Below are 18,548 nucleotides of genomic sequence, written 5' to 3' on the forward strand. Positions count from 1 at the left end.
GGCCTGCAGAATATGTAAATTGAGGCCGGCCATGGTATCTGTGCTCCTGCTTGACCAGATGTGAGTACCCTTGGTGTTACGTGATCTAAATAGTCAGACAATGCAAGAGAACATTGCCTTGCAATGCAATTCCATCTTGTCTGCTGCCCGTGCACTGCCTACTACAAAAAGGTTCAGGAGGAACTCCTGCTGCCACTGCAAATCCTGCTTACCTCAGGACAACTTGCAGTTACCCATGCTTGTTTTGTGAATCCTGTTTTCCTTATGGAGCTTAGAAGTATTTTCCAACATCTGTGTCATTGAATGTAGCAGTTTATTTCAAGTTATGGAAAGTACCGTGCTAATGAGAAGACTGTGATTAGGTTTGCGGCTGCTTCCTGATGTTCCAAAAACATAAAAGATACCCTCAGGTACAAAAAGTACTCCTAATGAATTTATAAGAAAGTGCACAAGAAGTTCACCCTATTATGTTTGTATACTCACAACGGCAACACAGGTGTTAGGGAGAATTCTCTCTTTAGGCTGAATTTCCTAACCTAGTGAGTCCCCCAGCAGCTTTGCTGGATTTCTGGAGTTTGTTTTTTTCTCCTCCCAAGAGTGAGACTCTTTTTCTCCCACTCTTGGACATGATTTATGGTGTTCCTTTAACTGTTAATGTGTTTTATGGGCTATGGGGTCCTTTACTCCATAGGGTCTCATGTGTTTTTACTATGTGTGTTACACAGCACCCTCTGTGCAGTGACACAGGGGTTTCATAGTGACACCCCACCATAGACTCCATACCCTGGGACTGCCTACTGTCTCCCAGGGCATGTAAAGTCACCATTGGCTTTACTAGTCCCAAATTATTAACAGAAACCGGTACAAACCATCATATTGGGGACGTACTGGTCGGGGCAATTCGATTGCCCCAGGGTCTGTTAGTCGAGGGGGCACGTCTCCGTCCCCCCTGATCGAGTTTTGGCTGGTGGCAGCGGATACTACTTTTTATATTCGACCGCGAATGTATCCCTATGGGATTTTCCCATTGTTCGAGGCTGCCAACTTTAATTATTTAATTCTCATAGCCTCGAACATACCGCCGGTTTATTTATTTAATATTAATTCGCCGGTTGGTATTTTTTGCCAGGACTCGATTCTAAAATGGCGTTTGTGTTCTCTTCTGTGACTCCAACCCAAGACGAGCCCTTTGTTCCACTTTTTGGCGGGCTTCTCCACAGAAGCCTCCAAAAGTGGTGCCACTCTGTCTGGGTACCACAGGGGGTGTGGGAGGGGGTTTAGGCACCATGGACTGAGTTACCTTGGTAACTCAAGTCGCACTCTTGTGTGATTGGCCCAAGTGGTGAGCCGGCCGGCTCACCACTTAGCATGTTTGATTGACAGCTAGGCTGAGTGAATGGGGGTGTGCTGCATAAAAGCAGAGCTTTGGGGACTGGAACTTCAGAAGTCGCCACAGGACCTGAGAATTCGACGAGGGAGAAGCTGAGCCGACCTACCACGACGACACCACCAGTGGAGCCCTGCCGAACCGACTCACCACTTCCCGACGACAGAGAAGATCTCCCGGCTGGAGAGGCTTCTTCCCCTGACTGGTGGGCACAACCAGTTTACCTTCTTTTCCTCGCATCCCAGGACGTCTTGTGGTCGAATTGCCCGTGCCAAGCACCCCGGCAACCGGATAGCCACTTACCACTGGACCGCAAATAAAAGGACCGCTCCTTTTACCTGAGAACTCTGTGACTGGTTTCTTCCCTGGCAGTGCAACGGACTCCTGTCTTCCTCCCCGACGAGATCCTCTCTTCCCAGGACGAAGCACTGACTTGCATCCGCTGCCAGGAACAACTGCCCCCGCTGGAGTATTCTCACCACTTTAAGGTACCGTGTCCGCCAGGCCTCCCTTTCTAAAGATTGCTACAAGGTAATAATAATCCCTTAACCTTCTGGACTGGGCTGACCGCCTTGACCATCTAACTGGTCCCTTTCTTTGGTCCAACTGTTTCTGAACCTTTTCAAGACTTTTTGTGCACTTCAACCGTGTGACTTTGGACACATTTCGTTCTGATCCTCTTAAAGTGGATCCGGCCTTCTGAACTCTAACTTCACGGTTTTACTTTGCCTTCCTCTCATGTTGTGTTCTTGTGAAAGTGTTGGGATCTGTTTCAAATTATACTCTGCTTTTCTCTCCCTTTTTAAAACAAATTATTAGAGTGCCATCTGCGTTAAGCGCTCACCGCTGTCTGAAAATAAGTGGGGCTTTACTTAAGAATTGTCTAATATTCTTTTAAGGGAGTGTATATCTTTTAGTGACCGTGTTTTTGAACTGCTTAACATTAGTGCCTGTGTATTTTACTAGATGTGGTTTTAAATAAATAATTATATCTCTTTTACACCAAGCTCTGGTCAGTGTTTACTTGTTCTACTGTGTTCTTTTGACCTATTGTGAATACTCTGTATACTGCCTAACTCTTCTTGAGGGAATTCTGACTGCTCAGTCACAGCTACCAAGTGAATCTGTGTGGTACAGACTGCTACCAAGTGGGTTTACTGCCAAACTACTTAAATCTTTTGCAGTGGTCCCAGAGGGAACTGCACAGGTTTCTGCCTAACAACAGGCTGTGCTCAAAGTGGAAGAGTTAGCAGCTGGTTTATTAATTGTACAGTGTGTTAAAAAATTGCATAAGATGTGCCATGGCGCGGCTATAAATAGCCACATGAAAACAACAGTAATCGATATCCACAATTCACAAAAGAAGAAAGTTAAAAATGCTTTAAGACACGATTTTAACAATACACTGCATTCACCATATTGTATGTCAAGTAAATGACACCAGTGTACATATCACAAGATTGTATATACATTGGGAGTAGCCTGCATTCACATCAAGGCTGCATGCAACCATAGAAAAACGGAAGACACATCACAAAGCTGCATATGCTTTGGAAGTAGTCTGTATTCACATAAAGGCTTCATATAACCATGAGGGTTCTGAAGACCAACTAGTTTTGGCGTGCGCCCGAATACTGGCTACCTTCGTCCAGGTCCAAAGGAGGTCTCTGTGAACATTTGTAGCTCGTCAAGACACAAAACTACACATAAAAAACATGTTTACGAAACCAGCCAAAGCAAACCCTCCACCGAATACCAAGGGATCAAGGACAAACCAGTATTAAGTTTGTGACACAATACATAAGTCGAAGCCTTGAGAAAGTTCAAAGTCACATAAGTCCTTAACATGCATTGTGCATGCAAATATCTTTGTTCAAACAATTTAATTGTGTCACTCTTTAAAACCATTTGCAAAATGTCAAACAGTATCATCTATTATCCAGACTATACACAATCGTAATGCACAAGTGCAATGTCAAGAAGCAGAGGACCCAATAATCACAAATCAAATCATGAATGAAGCGTATATGCAGATTGAGTTACCGGTCATTCAAGTTGCATTTCTATCAGTCGCGCGGGTAGCTATTGTTAGAGAGTTTTACTTATGTCCACCTATGGTAGGACTATAGAAGACTCTCCTTTTAGTGTACAGGGCTCCAACTCTTAGTATAGACCTTAACTACCCAAAAGGTTTGGTAGCTATGGCTGAGCAGCCAGGTTTAGTCTAGTAGGTAGAAGGGCTGTAGTAGAGTACAAAGATTTTTGAGCACACAAGCAGTCAATAGACACTTACACACTGGTAGTTATATATAAATATTATTATACATACTAGGCAATGCTAAGTTCACTTTTCAATTCAAGTAAGTAAGAGAAACCTTTATACCTATTGTGGTGAATCCCAGGGTTTTGTCACTGCTTCCATGGGTGAAACCCCTTCCCATGAGGCCAGGGCGGTGAGGCCACTACCCGATAGTCCCCCTGGGGGTGGTACTCAGTGGGTGAATCTCATGGCCAGGGAAACCCTCCATGGGAGTAGTGACAATTTCCTTGGGAGAACGCGGTATTCCCCTCCTTCATTTCTGTCCCCTCATTCCTTTCACCCCACTCAGTACCATGTGGTCCACCACACCTCTATCTATCGATGAAGAGTTGAGGAAACCAAGACCCAAGAGAATACTGAGACAAAGAAGAGTGTTACTAAATTCTATAATGATAATCAGTTCAGTACTGTGACGAGGAGGAAGGGTGGAGCAATGAGGAATATCTATAAGAACCAGAATACACTGCTGGAGACTGTCTACTGGTTACCCAAAGTATAAATTAGAAGAAGGACTAGGCCATTGGTCAACCCATGCCCCGGAGGAACCGAAAGCAAAGTTTGAATGCCACAGACAGAGAGAAACAGGCAGAAGCTGTAGACCAGGACGACGATGGAACAGAGCCGCCGTCTCTAAGGGTGCTGCCAAGAACCAGCAGAACACAAGAAACCAAAGAGAAACCAAATAGCAGAAGACTTTGGATGGCTACTTGAGGGTAGCAGCGCAGCCTGACTCGCTGAAGCCGAAGCAGGGAGACGGACGACAGCGGGAGCTGAGAGAGCATTGGAAGGTTCCCCAGAGAGTCAGAGGAGCCTGAGCAGGAAGCCACGCAGAAGGAATCCGGAAACAAGGCACAGGTGCTGTCTGGGTGCATGACAGTGTCTGGGGACTGAACGAGGTGAGCCTACCGAGGGTCAGGGACTGATGCTGATAATATAAATGGTCAAGGACCTTAAGAAAAATATAAGGACACAGACATATGCTGCATCAATAGACGCTTGGCAGGAGAGTAAACCAAGTGTCGCGGAAGGCCAATACAAAGGGGTCTGGGATCCAAGCGAACCACAGAGGCAAAGCCAAAATAAACGGGTCAGGGATCAGAAAGAAATACAAGGGCAAACCTGACATAAGAGGGTTTGAGGCCCTGAGAATATCAAAAAAGAGAGAATCAAGGCTTTGTTTAGAAGAGCCAATATCCCCGAGAGGCAGAAAGGGATAACGAAGGAACTGTAAAAGTGGAGACAAACTATATAAAATATCCTATGAGGAACAGTACCTGGCAGTAGAGTACACCTGGTCTGTTCAGTTGGGCATTGAGTGAAATAGGGGTTGAGAAACCGCAAAAGCAACACACTAGGGTCTGGGACCCATATGAAGCTGGACGAGGCCCACAAAAGCAAAGCACATGGGTCAGGGACGCATGCAAGAGCGAAGAAACACATAGTCAAGGGGCTGAAGCCCAGAACAAGTCAGAGACAGCCTGGAGGGATCAGGGACCCATGTGCAAGAGAAAGAGAAGTGCAAAGGAGCTGAAACAAGGGGTTGAGGACCCATTGCAAAGGAAGAAACATTTTTGGGGAATTCTGAGTTCTACGGTCAACTCTGGTGAACAGTTTTAAGTTGGAGGAAGAAAGAAAGGGGAAGAGACTTTCGTCCATGATGCAAGGAAAATATGTTTTATGATAAAAAGGTCTACAGTTAAGTCTGGTATGATAGTGAACCAGACTTAACACTGCATTTGTGATTTGAAGACAAGAACAAGGGGAAGAGACTCTCCCCCTTGATACTTGGGAACTTTGTTTAAAGAGTCACTCATTGGCCAGTTGTGTTGGTGTGGTAAAAGTGCTGTAAAACTGCTGGTAATTGCAGTGGTTGTACGTTGAAAGATCGAGCCCCAAAATATCGAATTACAATATTGCGAACCCCACTTGTTTGCATTTTGTAACTCAGTCTTTTTTCTTTTCTTTTCTTTTGTCCACCCCCACACATGTAATTTATGTGGGGGTCTCCCCTGCGACCCCTGAAGCCCATAATACCGAACTAGGGGAGCAGGGGACAGCCCCGGAACTCCTGCTCCCCTGGTTCAGCATTTTGTTATTCAGTCTTTTGAACCAGGCCGAATGCACAGTAATTGTGCTTTTGGTCTTTTTTCCCAGTCTTTTGGGTCAAACCCACTCCAGCACTGGCACTTTTACTGCACCAGCAAAACACAGGTTGGCCATTGGGGGTACTGATTTACCACTAATTAACAGTTTGTGGTAAATATGGCCCCCACAAGCAAAAAGATATGGCAGTATTGCCAGCAGCGGTATCACCGGTGCTGGTAATACTGGCAATCTCCTCCATGAAGTCCTATGCGACTCCATGAAATGGGGATTTACCACCCTTGCCGACACTTGTAATATGCTGGTAATTCTGGCATTTCAAGTGCTGGTAAAGGTATTACTGTTTTGGTGGCATCCCACCGTAATTACCATCAGTATAGCACCAAAACTGTAATGAGGGTCATTGTGTTTTCACACCACAAACTGAACTTTAAAGGTCTGTATCCAGAACGAGAGAAGCATCCTTCTGGATCAAGACGAGGCACAGTTTTTCCTTAGTTAGTTTAGTTTAACGGACGGAAATAGGTTTGGACACAGTACGGTGGACATTTTACTTTACAAGACATCCGACAGAGTCCTTAGTGTTGTTGTTGAAGTAGGGCAACCACTCATAGAACTAGGGAAAGATAGGTTTTTCCTTTTCTTTACTTTTATAATAAAAGTCTTTGTCAACAAGCATGCCACCACTCTGTCAGACTCGTACTTCTGCATCCTTACAATGTACATAGTAGGACTTTTGCAGTCATTACTCAATTCAATGGTAAACCTTGAGTTGGAATTCAGGTTAGGGAAATCGTTTTTTCAGGTTAGCAAAAGTATTCATCAACCAACAATCACAGACTGATAATACTGGTAAGTAAAACAACTTTTGTCACACGTGTACAATAGTTGGTAGCAATTCAAAGTAAGTTAAGCACTTGGCACTCAGTACTTGGAAACACAGTTTCAGGAACGAATGAATGAATCAAAAAAAACACAGAGCAGGTAAGTTTTTCATTACATTCACAGAGGCCTTAAGCTTTAGTAGTCCATGCCTATCTAGGTTTGAGTGTCGCAGTGTCAGATTGGGGTGGCAAAACAGGTAAGGCACAATCTGTTGAAAGTCAAGAGTTTCAGAAGAAGACTTGTAGCAAGTAAATACACAAAAGGGTTCAGGTGCTTCAGAGAAGGCTCCCTCTAGGCACACAGGCATTAGGCCTGGGCGGATGTATATGAGCAAACTCCCAAACCCACGAATCAACACTTTAGCAACACAGGAGCAGCAAAGCAACTCTAGGTAAGCCTTCTGCTGAGGGGACTGCCAGATGCAGAATCTTGCCACTGGAGGCCCGGAAGGAGTCCACCGAAATTTTGGGAGGATTTGATTTTTGGAAGGTGATGCACTGCATGATGGCCACAGTTTCCAGTGTATTGGCGGTTTGCAGCCGGTGAAGGTTACATCTCATTGTGGGATGGCTCGAAATGCAGGTTGTCTTAATACTGGTTGGTCCCATCAGTCTAAGGAAGGAAGTCATCCGGTTCAGAGCTTCCCTGTCGCTTGGAAAAGAAGGCTGGAGCAGCAGCAGTCACTCAGGTAGCTCTGGCGGTCCCTGGAGGTGGATGCAGATGTCCTTCTTCTTCTTCTCTTCAGAATGGAACTTCCAGTGGTTGACTCTGGCTTCAGCATCAAGACCCTCACCTTTTATGTAGGAACCCAGCCATTCAACATGCATGCTGTCATTCAAACTTGGGTGGGGGCTGTCCTTTTAGGACAGCCAGCCTCCCAGTTAGAACTGGATCTAAGCAAGCGCACTGGAGGACAAAGACCTGTGGAGTTGTGGATGCCTCCCTGTATCCTGTCCTCCCAGACACACTAGCGTCTTCATGCAGGCTTTACAGAGGGATACCAGCGAAGAAAAAAGACCAACAAGGACCTGCCCCACCCTGCATGGCAGAAGAAGGACCAGAAAGTACAAACCATTGTGAGTTGGCAAAAAACGAAGACAGGAACCATTTTGGATCCATGGTGCCCCATGTGTCCCTTAACACAGCTGCAAATGCAGCCTGCATTGTAAGATTCACAAAATTGGTAGAAAAGGTATCCACTGCCACCAGCCACTCTGATAGATTTGTTCCTGTAACTAGGAAGTTACAGGAGAAGTGAGAAAAGGGGTATAAAGTATCCCCTCAGCACTGTACATAATGTGGGGTGTGCTCTTCTCACAAGAAAAGTGTAGGTAGGATAAAAAGTATCCCCCCCCCCCTCCTTGGAACAGTAGTTCTTGGAAAGAATTAAAATAAAACAAAAGAGGGAAGCAGCACATAAGGTGATTTGTGCTGCAAAAAGAAATTATAGATGCCATAGAAAAATATGGCTGAAAGTAGACTCCATCAAAAGAAACCCAAAAATGATTGCCTAGAGAGCAAAACAAGAAAGAGTGAGTGAGGAAAAAGATTCCCAATCACTCATGAGAGTCAGAAAAAAATCCAATAGTCCAGCAAAAAATGCTGGGGACTCACAAGGTGAGGAGAATATCACAGAAGATGGAACTTCTACCTAACAGCTATGATCAAGGCTAGTTTGTAAGATCGTACACAAGCTCTGTGAAAACACAAACCCGTATGGTCACAAGTATAATTCAAACATGTATACTCATAATTATATAAAGGAGTGTGCAAAAATAGCCGATGAATAAGGCTTCTCAAGATAAGGAGAGAAATGAAATAAATCTCTGTGCTGTATCAAATACGAACACAGCTTTCTCCACAACCTAAATGTTAAGAGAGCCCAGCATTCCAAACAGTATATACAGGGTCTCTCTGAAATCGACTCATTGAGTAGTCAAAAGACGGCATCTTTTGGGAGGCTGTAATACTATTTATTTGTAGTGGACTTGAAGTCAGGTTTCCAGAGCATTTCTTTTCCATTGCTTTATTTGTGCCTAGACATTAACATTTGAACTGATCAGAGCCTACGTAACTGATGAGGGTGCCTGGGACCCCATGGCATCCAGGGGAGCACCTTATGTGTCTGTTATTCGTTCATATTATTAGTTTGATGAATTGTACATGATGGAAGCAATATTTGTGTGTGTATGGACGTGGGTGGTGGACTCTTGTGTCATTACCTTGGGAATCACATTTTATGCTGTTTCCTCTTGTCAGTCATATTCCTCTAAGCCACAGCGTTGCTGTCTTATCTATTTAAAAACTTGTGTAATAAATAAGTTCTTTGATATGCACATTGTTAGAATATATGTGGTTTCCTTAACTTTACATGAAAGAAAATCTCTCTGAAATAGGTGTCCAGTTTGCTTGTCAGTCACATTCCATTCTAATCCCATCTGAATCGGGTTGAGTAATTAAGTTATAGCCAGAACACATCCGATACTTCAGACTAGTTCTCTAATACCCATATTCAACAAATTTCAATTTTCTCTGTAGGCGGGCGAACCCTGCAGATTCTGAATGCCCAGGAAGACAACGCGGGCAGGTACACCTGCATCGCCACGAACGAAGCTGGAGAAACGCTGAAGCATTATGAAGTCAAAGTCTACAGTAAGTGATCTGGAGTGGAGAATTGTATCGCCATTCCCATCTGCAAAAATACATATAAAGGTGGGACAACTTGAAACCTGGATTGTTTTTCTATGTGGGCCTGTGCACATTCATGAGTACATTATTAGTATAATTTCCCTTCTGCAATAATTCGCAAATGCACACTCTTTAGTGAGTAAAAATAACTGGTTTTAATTCAATTGCTTACAGTATCTTCACATAAGTAAATTTTTCCATAAGTAAATTTGTATCGAACTTGTACCAATGTAACTCTGCTAGGAGGCACGCGCGTATGTTTTTCGCCCTTTCTTGGGCTTTGTCAAGGCGCTAGTACTTTGGTTTGGCGCATCAAGTGTGATTCATAAATACATTCCTTTTGTTTGCAAAATACAAAGAAAATGTTTCCTATTAACAATTCAAAAACAATGTTCTTTGTTATTTAGTATTGTTAACTGGTTGGTGATTCCTTCCTTCCTTGTTGTATAGGAAGGAATCACCAACCAGTTAACAATACTGATTGTTAACTGGTTGGTGATTCCTTCCTATAGACCAAAAGTTATCAGACTAACCAGATTCCCTTCTCCTCTCTAACTCCTCAGAACCACAGAAATGTGTTAATTCAGGAACTACAAGAGCTAAAGAACAAAGAACATTGTTTTTGAATTGTTAAAGGGAAAGAAAATGTCTTTGTGTTATGCAACCAAAAGGAATGTATTTATGAATCACACTTGATGCGCCAAACCAATCTACTAGTGCCTTGACAAAGCCCAAGAAAGGCGAAACACATGCATGTGCCTCCTAGCGGAGGTATGTTGGCACAAGTTCAATAAAAAGGTACTTATCGAAAAATGTACTTATGTGAAGATACTGTAAGCAATTGAATTAAAACTAGTTATTTTGTATTCACTAAATAGTGTGCATTTGCTAATTATTGCAGAAGGGAATTATACTAATAATGTATACATGAATGAGCACAGCCCTACATAGAAAAACAATCCTTTTACTTAACTTAAAAGGCTGATAGTTGGATGCCGGTCTCTATGTAGCCACGCAACCACTGACCTCCTCATAGCATGGATTAGTCCGAATTTGAGAAAAACACTACAAATGGAAAAAAGGGGGTAGAGCGCACAGACTAATATTATTCACCAAACTCAAAACAAACGGTACAACTTGAAACCTGACAATAATTTCAAAAAGGGGTTCACAATACACTGAGAAAAATATCCCTGCAATTCCCTTTCTAATTATAGTATTATTTCCAATTGTTGGGTATTGTGGCTACATTGCAGGCCGACACAATGGGAGAATAAGATATAGCAGCCTTTTTAACATGCTTTTTTGGAGGCTTCCATTGAATATGTAAAGGATAAGACAAAATGAAATTGTATGGTGTTAAATACAAAGATCAAATCACCTGCAAAATGTCCAGGCCCCCACTGTTCATTTATACAAAAAAGCATTAAGGAAAGGGGCAAAACACATATGTCAGTTAGCAGTATTAGTCATGCTCTTCTATGAATCAGTGGGTAAAATGTATTGAAATTGGGGAAGTGCCCAAAACAAGGGAATGCTCAAGTCAGCCACATGGAAGCATTGGGAATGGAGTGCAGGGAATGTTTGGAATGTAACAGAAAAATAAAAAATTTACAGGAAAGGGAGGCATGGCTACCGGCTACCTGGAGGTACATGAGTCATGTCAAGGGAAATATCATTCAGTTATCATGATCTGAACTTCATATGGGGTCACAACATGTTTAAATGATGTTCGACCACTGACTGTAGTGTATTTACCCAGACAAACTTCACTTCTAAACAAGGCTTTCTCTAGATCTGCAAGGTTCGCCGATGGGGCATCCAGGTTTAAAATGCAGACTAGCTTAATGAATTGTAATGACACAAGCCTTCCCATAAGCACACGCAATGGCTATCAAAGCCCAAAGGGTCAGTGGGTATGCAATTCCTGTTAAGCTAGTTGAATCCAAGCACAGCATGCTTTTATTTTTGCACTGCACGATGGGTGGTTTGGGGTGAAGGATGAGGGCAAAGGTGGGGTGATGGCTACCAAGTGGATAATGCAATGCAGAGTTTGGCACTGTATTTGGGAGTTCAAGTCTTAGATGTTAATGTGAGACATAGTTCCTTGAAGATCACTTCATTATCTCTTATTTTTCCAGCAGTTGACATGCCATGTGAAATGCGATCTGTTGTACTCATTGGTTTTCACTCACTGTAATGTAATAATTCACTTATTCGGTTGGTGCTTTATTGTCAATCCTTCGTGTGAAAAGCGATTGGCCTTGGGAGTGGTGGGTGTAGTGACGTAGTGCAGGCTGGGTTAGGCAGGGGATGGATGGATCAGGCTTCTGCCAACTCGTAGCTCGATACGTCAGCATGGGAACTTTCCTAAGGGAGAAGCCACACTGCCCTTGGTCTGGATTTGCTCTACGGATCAGAAACTTTGAAATGTTAAATTTGGACTCATCCTTTTTGATTTGGCGGGTGTGATTTTGCCTTCATAGTTTCAGCAGCTGTCTAAACCACCAATCAAAATCACTGAATATTTTATAAGCAATCTTTACTTTACAAAATTAATTGTTGTGTCTTTTTCTTTATTCCAGTCATTAGGTTTTATAAAGTGCCAAATCTGTACCAGGGACTGTTTTTGAGCACAGTCGCAATTGTGACAAATCTCTCGATTTTGTCACTTTGCCCTGGGAGGGTGACCCTTCCCATGGGGCCAAGGAGGTGATGCCACTACCCAATAGTCCCCTGGGGGTGGTACTCAGTGGGCGGATCCCATGGGTGAGGACCCCCTCTATGAGAGAAGTGAGGATTGTCATGGGAGAATGTAGTATTCACACCATCATGATGCCAGACATATTTCACCTAACTGTACAAATAGGGATCTGCCACCCCCATCCTCTCTGCCTCCTCTTTCGTTCTTCTATTAATTTCCTTATACATAGCGATTATGTATATCAGGCAGATAATACTATGACAAGGAAGCGTGAGGGAAGAGTGAATATGGATGACTTGAAAAGTACTGCCACAAGGAAGAGCAGGGTTATGAAGAGCCCTACGCAGAACTGATACGAACATACTAGCTATTGGAAGCTAGAACGACAATCTGACATAAAAACGGAAGAAGGACTCTCCTCAAAGTCTTTCCTTCCCCAGAGCAGCTTCACACCGGGGAGCGGAGCAACACGGAGTGGACGCGCTGCAGACCTGAACGCCTGGAGCGAGATGGCGGGGACAGAGAAGTTGGAGAAGAGCCACGACATACCGGGTTGTTGGGGAACCTGGCATCCAGTGGCACAAACAAAGTTAGCAGAGTGGCCCAGGTGAGATCCGACGCGCAATGAGAAAGCAGCGTGGTGGAGCTGCCGAAAGCCAAAGGAAGACAGCGAGAGCCCAGGGGAAGCCGGAGAAGCTTACTGGTGTTGCCGAGGACCGGAACCCTTGTGGAGCATGTGCAAAGGTACATAGTGGGTGACCGGGAAGGCACATGGAGACACCAGAGGCTGTGTTTGGGAGGAAGTGCAGAGCCATCTTCCACGTCCCAGTTGGACTGAAGAAAAAGACAAGTTGCGAACGCAGAGGGTGAAAGAGCACCCCAAAGAGACTCAAAGTGTGACCTGGCAGGAAAGTGAACGGTCCTAGTTAAGAAACATTACAAAGATGAAAGAGGGGTCAGGGACCCGAACATCGAGAAGCCAAGAAAGTTATAAATACAAGATAATACCTGGCAGGTTAGTGAAACAGGCTTAAGAAATCCATCTTACATAGCTGAGAAAGGGGTCTGATACCCACACAACAACACAAGAAGTCCAGGGGGAAGAGATACTTTGGCACAAGTTACGCAAAGTGCAGGTTAGAGATCCTTTGGCATAAATCACGAAAAGCCCAAGGGGAGAAGAGATCCTTTTGGCACAAGTTACGAGAAGACCAGAGGAATGGAAATATATCCTTAGGCAGAATATAGAACTTTGACAAATAAAGCTATAGGAAAAGAGAGCCTGAGAAAGGCTTGGGGAAGGGAGACGTCTTTCCAATATTGTTTTGAAACTTTGAACTTTGCTGAGAAGGTCTGTAGAGAGACCTATTCCCCAATCAAGAGGAACAACACATTAAAGCCTAGTGACGGCTAGGGGAAGAAGGATATTCCCCCACCATTTATAAACTGCCTGAAACATCCCAAAAGAGGGATTCATCCTGCTATAAGCAGGGTACAATCTAGTTATAGGTTTCTGTTGAAGTGTAATAGACGGAAATAGGTTTGGGACATAGGACAGTGGACTCTTTACTTTTGACTGACATTCTGACGTTATCCTTAGTTTGGTTGAGGCAGGGAAACCCTTCTTAGTTATGGGGACAGGTAGGGTACTTTTCCTTATTTCTAGTAAAAAAAAAATGTGCCGTTGTGTCCCGCGTCTACTTCTGCACCCTTACACAATGTAGAATGAGGTCACGAGGCAGTTTTGTTTTTGGCAAATAGTTTGCAAATTTTGTTTTTATGTTCATGTGTTCTTGGAAAATATATTCTGCTGTACCCTTGTGCCAGTTCTTCTGAACAGAGATTGGTCAACAGTCTTTCTCCAATATCTGTTGCTGATTTCTACAAACAGTTTATTTAATCTACTACCTAAAGTACACCAACTAGGCTGGACCAAGTTGCTCGAAGGTAGGGGCTGGTGCTGGTATGCATGGCAAATGGGTTTCAGTATACAGAGTTTGTGTGGTGCAGGTTGCAGGAGCTGAGTACTAGGGGTAGTTTTGGGAACACCAAACCCCACACCTACACAACTTCTACATGCAAGGGTCAGTGAAATAATGATCAATTTACCCAACTGAATGATAACCACCAATTAATTTCTATTCAAGGACAATATACTTCTCTGGTGTAGGTTTTGTATTATTATTTTCCTAGTGTTGAATTGAATAGAAAGCGCTCACTCAGTTAATGAAATTTTATGCATTCAGATTCCTGGTGTGATAACATGTATTGGCAGCTCTTCAGACTGGTCTGACCTTTAGACATTGATAATTTGTTTTGAATTGTGACAATATATTGAATTGTGATGCTTGTTTTATTTAGTTCCACCCACCATCAGCAAAGGAGATCACCCAACCATTGGCCTCTTTCCCAAAGAGGTGAAGATAAAAGTTAACAACACCCTCATCTTGGAATGTGAGGCCCATGCAATCCCTACAGCCACCATTAACTGGTACAAGGATGGGCAGGTTAGTCACACACCAACAACTCTATTCATCCACCAAGACATGCCTGTACCTGAGGCAAGACTGGGAAGAATTGATTTGCTTAAGATTGCGACAGCTCAGTTCATCATAGTGCGTTTTATTGTGCGTGCAGTTGCATGTGCCCCAGATTTGTATTCTGTGGTAGGGAAGGAGGCAAGGCTCTCTGTTTTTATATTTTTGTCATGTACATGTTTCCAACTTTTAGAGTGCCAGTCTAAATGTTTATTATATTTTCAATTGACAGCCTCTTAAACCAGATGGCCATGTGGCAATTGCGCTGGGCGGGCGGACTCTGCAGATCAAAGAGGCCCAAGTGACTGACACTGGCCGATACACCTGCGTGGCATCGAACATCGCTGGAGAGGATGAACTGGACTTTGACGTCAATATTCAAGGCAAGAATTTCATATGTGAATTCTTGGTATTAGGTGGTCATTGCACTGAGATGTTTCCTTCTCTATATCATCTGTCTTTTGTTTGGAAGATGTGGTCAAAACTTCTTGCACACTCATTTTTTTCAAGAGTTAAGTGCGCTGAACACGAAAATGAATGGGTAGGGAATGAAAAGCAGTCATCTGGAACATGACTGCAATAGTGATAGTGGCACTGGTTCTGGTAGTAGCCATGTTGGTGCACAGGAACATTTTAGTTTATTCCTGCAGGCTCCCAAAATGGGCTCTGTTGTTGTTTTTAAGTCCAATATCCTGCCATCTGTTCTTTGCCATTGTGTGATAGGTTAGACACCAGGAAATACCTAAACTGAATAATAGTGGGACTCAGCTTGCTTTATACTGAGGCATGCTTTACAGGGTGTCCTACTCTGTTTTCACTATGAGTGAGCGGGACACAGATGTTGCCATGTAAGGTTTTAGCTTCCACCTGCCTCCAAAACGTAAAACACCATCTTAGCTTCCTAGCTGCTGCCCATTTGAGTCATGTCTTGAGGAGTCTCCTGGTGGTAATGAACCTGCTGTGGTGCCCATCGTCCTGTGGTTTCTAGGTCCTCCTGCTTCACGTTATCTGGAACCAGCTAGCTGGACCCAATATAGATGCAAAAATCCACCTCTAAACCAACAGTCCTTGAACCAAATGGAACAAAGATAGCAGTAAGTGAATTTAGGGGTGGTCCCTCAGAAAAATAGAGTAAAAGATGGGAGCCTATTTGCCTTACTGCCATAGGGATTGTAGGGGCATAAAGTCTGGTCCATAAATCCCTGTGCCTGGTTGTGATTGGTGGAAATTTGACCAGGGCTCCCCCACAGGGTATCCTCTACTGGTGTGGGATTGGCAATGTACCCTTAAATTGCTTTACTTACCTTCATATCCTTTTATGTGCTTTGCTTCTGGAACATTTGTTTCTTTTCCAATGCATGTTCAGTGAATCTCATGATTTCCAACTCCCTGTAACTGGGACTTTGACTCTTTCTGAAGCACCAGACCTACTTACCTGGCAAAGGACTGACTTCTTAAGTGATAGGGGCCTTTTACTTATAAGGTAGTGTGTATGTTTGAATTGCTTTACATCAAGTTTATCTAAATTTACTGATATGCAATGGATATTTCTCCTCTGTGAAGGGTGCAGTGAGCTCAAATGTGGTTGTAGACCCTCGTGAATGGGATAAATTCCATAGAACAGGATATTTGACCCATGTTTGTTCTCAGTGGAGGGGCTCCCTCACCCTTGTTTAATTTGTAAAACTTGGTGTTTCACCCTAAGTAATCCAGGGTAATCCAGACATGGACCCCTTGCTCACTGTGGTTAGAGAGGCTCAGCTTCACATCACTGAGGAGGCCCAACAAGGCTGAAACACATGTCTGCGGTTGCCACTGGTACTCTTGTTCAAAGGAGAATTGCCTAGCATTTTAGTGCTGGACTGCCTTTGTGGGTGGGACAAGACTGTTATGCAATGGAAATGTCTCCTCTGTGAGGGGCGCAGTGAGTTTTAGACCCTCCTGATTGGGAGAAATTGCACAGAACAGGGTATTTGACCCATGTTTGTTCTCAGTAGAGGGGCTCCCACACCCTTGTTTCATTTGTAAAACTTGGGATGTCCACCTAGGTAACCCAGGGCAATCCAGATGTAGACTATTTGCTCATTGTGCTGTAAAGAAGCTCAGCTTCACCTCACTGAGGAGGACCAACAAGGCCGAAACAGGTGTCTGGGGTTGCTGATGGTACTCTTGTTCAGAGGAGAATTGCCTAGCATTTCGCTGCTGGACTGCCCCTGTGGGTGGTACCAGACTGATATGCAAATTGTTATTTGTCCTCTGTGAAGGGTGCAGTGAGCCAAAATCTGTTTTTAGACCCTCCTGAGGGGGACATGTTCCACAGAACATTGCATTTGACCCATGTTTTTTCTCAGTAGAGGGGCTCCCACACCCTTGTTTCATTTGTAAAACTTGGGGTTTCACCATAGGTAAGCCTTGGTAATCCAGATGTGGGCCAATTGCTCACTGTGCTTTAGAGAAGCTCAGCTTCACCTCACCGAGGAGGCCCAATAAGGCCGAAACATGTGTCTGAGGTAGCTTATGGTACTATTGTTCAGAGGAGAATTGCCTAGCATTTTGGTGCAGGACTGCCCCTGTGGGTGGGACCAGACTGATATGCAAATGTCTATTTCTCCTCTGTGACGGGTTGTCAAGCTGATTGGCCCGAGAGGACCGCGTACCTGTAGTCTTGGTGGTTGGTCTCGCAGAGGTCGCCAGTCTGGAGTCCGGGAACTGATGAAATAGCGGCACGAGGAATCAGCCTCTCCACCACCCAAAAGAGGAACTGGGTGAAGGATGGACCAACCCCCAATGTCACAAAGGCACTCTCCCAGGTAAGCGTGACAAGAGGATTGTAGGCTCAGATGGATGGAACCATAGTCCAGGTGGAGCTTGTTGTCAAGACCGTGAATCTTCCAAGAACCTCAGTGCAGCGACAGTTGGTAGATAGACCAGTGTAGCAGAAAAGGTATTCGCAGTAGGCAAAAGGAGCTTGGCTGGTGCAGATGGTTCCAATGGTGCACAGGATGAGATTCGGAGTCAGGCAAGACAGGAAAGAGTGAGGTCAGATGGAGCTAGCTGTCTGGCCAAATAGAGAACTGTAGGGACGTGCCCAAGATGGAACAGGGGAATGCGCGCTAGTGTAGGATAAGTCCCATCTACACAATGATGACTCAGGACAGAACTCCGGAATGGGCTGAGGGAAGGCTGACCCAGGGCAGAACCCAGGTAGTAGCTGGAGGCTGGCTGGCCCAGGGCCGGACCCAGGTGAGGATTGGAGGCAGGCAGGCCCAGGACAGGACCCGGGTAAGGACTGGAGTCAGGCTGGCCCGGGGCAGGCCACAGGTAAGGACTGGAGGCAGGCAGGCCCAGGACAGGCCACAGGTAGGACTGGAGGCAGGCAGGCCCAGGACAGGCCACAGGTAAGGACTGGAGGCAGGCAGGCCCAGGACAGGCCACAGGTAAGGCAGGCCCAGAACAGGCCACAGGTAAGGACTGGAGGCAGGCAGTCCCAGGACAGGCCACAGGTAAGGACTGGACGCAGGCAGGCCCAGGACAGGCCACAGGTAAGGACTGGATGCAGGCAGGCCCAGGACAGGCCACAGGTAAGGACTGGATGCAGGCAGGCCCGGGACAGGCCACTGGTAAGGACGTAGGCAGGCCCAGGACAGGCCACAGGTAAGGGCAGGGCAGGAACAACGAGGTGAGCAAAGCGAACCGCGTTGAGACGCGACCCGCTTTGACTCGCGGCCTCTTTTATGGGCCGCCGGCGCCCGAGAGGCCTGGAACGCAAACCGTTCCGTTTCCGGGCGCCGGCGAACCCATAACGAGGCTTGGGAGGCAAGCCCCCACGGCGCATGCGCGGAACCGAGAGAGAGGGCCTCCGCGCATGCGCCGAAGGCCGCCGGCCCCGTAACCCGTCGCTCCCCTCCCGGCGAGTCCCCAGAC

At 45.0% G+C, this 18,548-nt stretch overlaps 1 protein-coding gene across 2 annotated transcripts in view; it reads left to right on the forward strand.

Moving 5' to 3' along the window:
• Window positions 1-18,548, forward strand: part of HMCN1 (hemicentin 1) — a 1,785,366-nt gene that overhangs the window by 949,967 nt on the left and 816,851 nt on the right. For both annotated transcript variants that reach the window (XM_069641364.1, XM_069641365.1), the window contains exons 51-53: window positions 9,234-9,347; window positions 14,449-14,594; window positions 14,857-15,007. In XM_069641364.1, the coding sequence (XP_069497465.1) occupies window positions 9,234-9,347; window positions 14,449-14,594; window positions 14,857-15,007 (411 nt within the window). The remainder of the gene's footprint in view (window positions 1-9,233; window positions 9,348-14,448; window positions 14,595-14,856; window positions 15,008-18,548) is intronic.

This window comes from Ambystoma mexicanum, chromosome 1q (assembly GCF_040938575.1).
Source record: "Ambystoma mexicanum isolate Mex_15411 chromosome 1q, UKY_AmexF1_1, whole genome shotgun sequence".
Lineage (NCBI taxonomy): Eukaryota > Metazoa > Chordata > Amphibia > Caudata > Ambystomatidae > Ambystoma > Ambystoma mexicanum.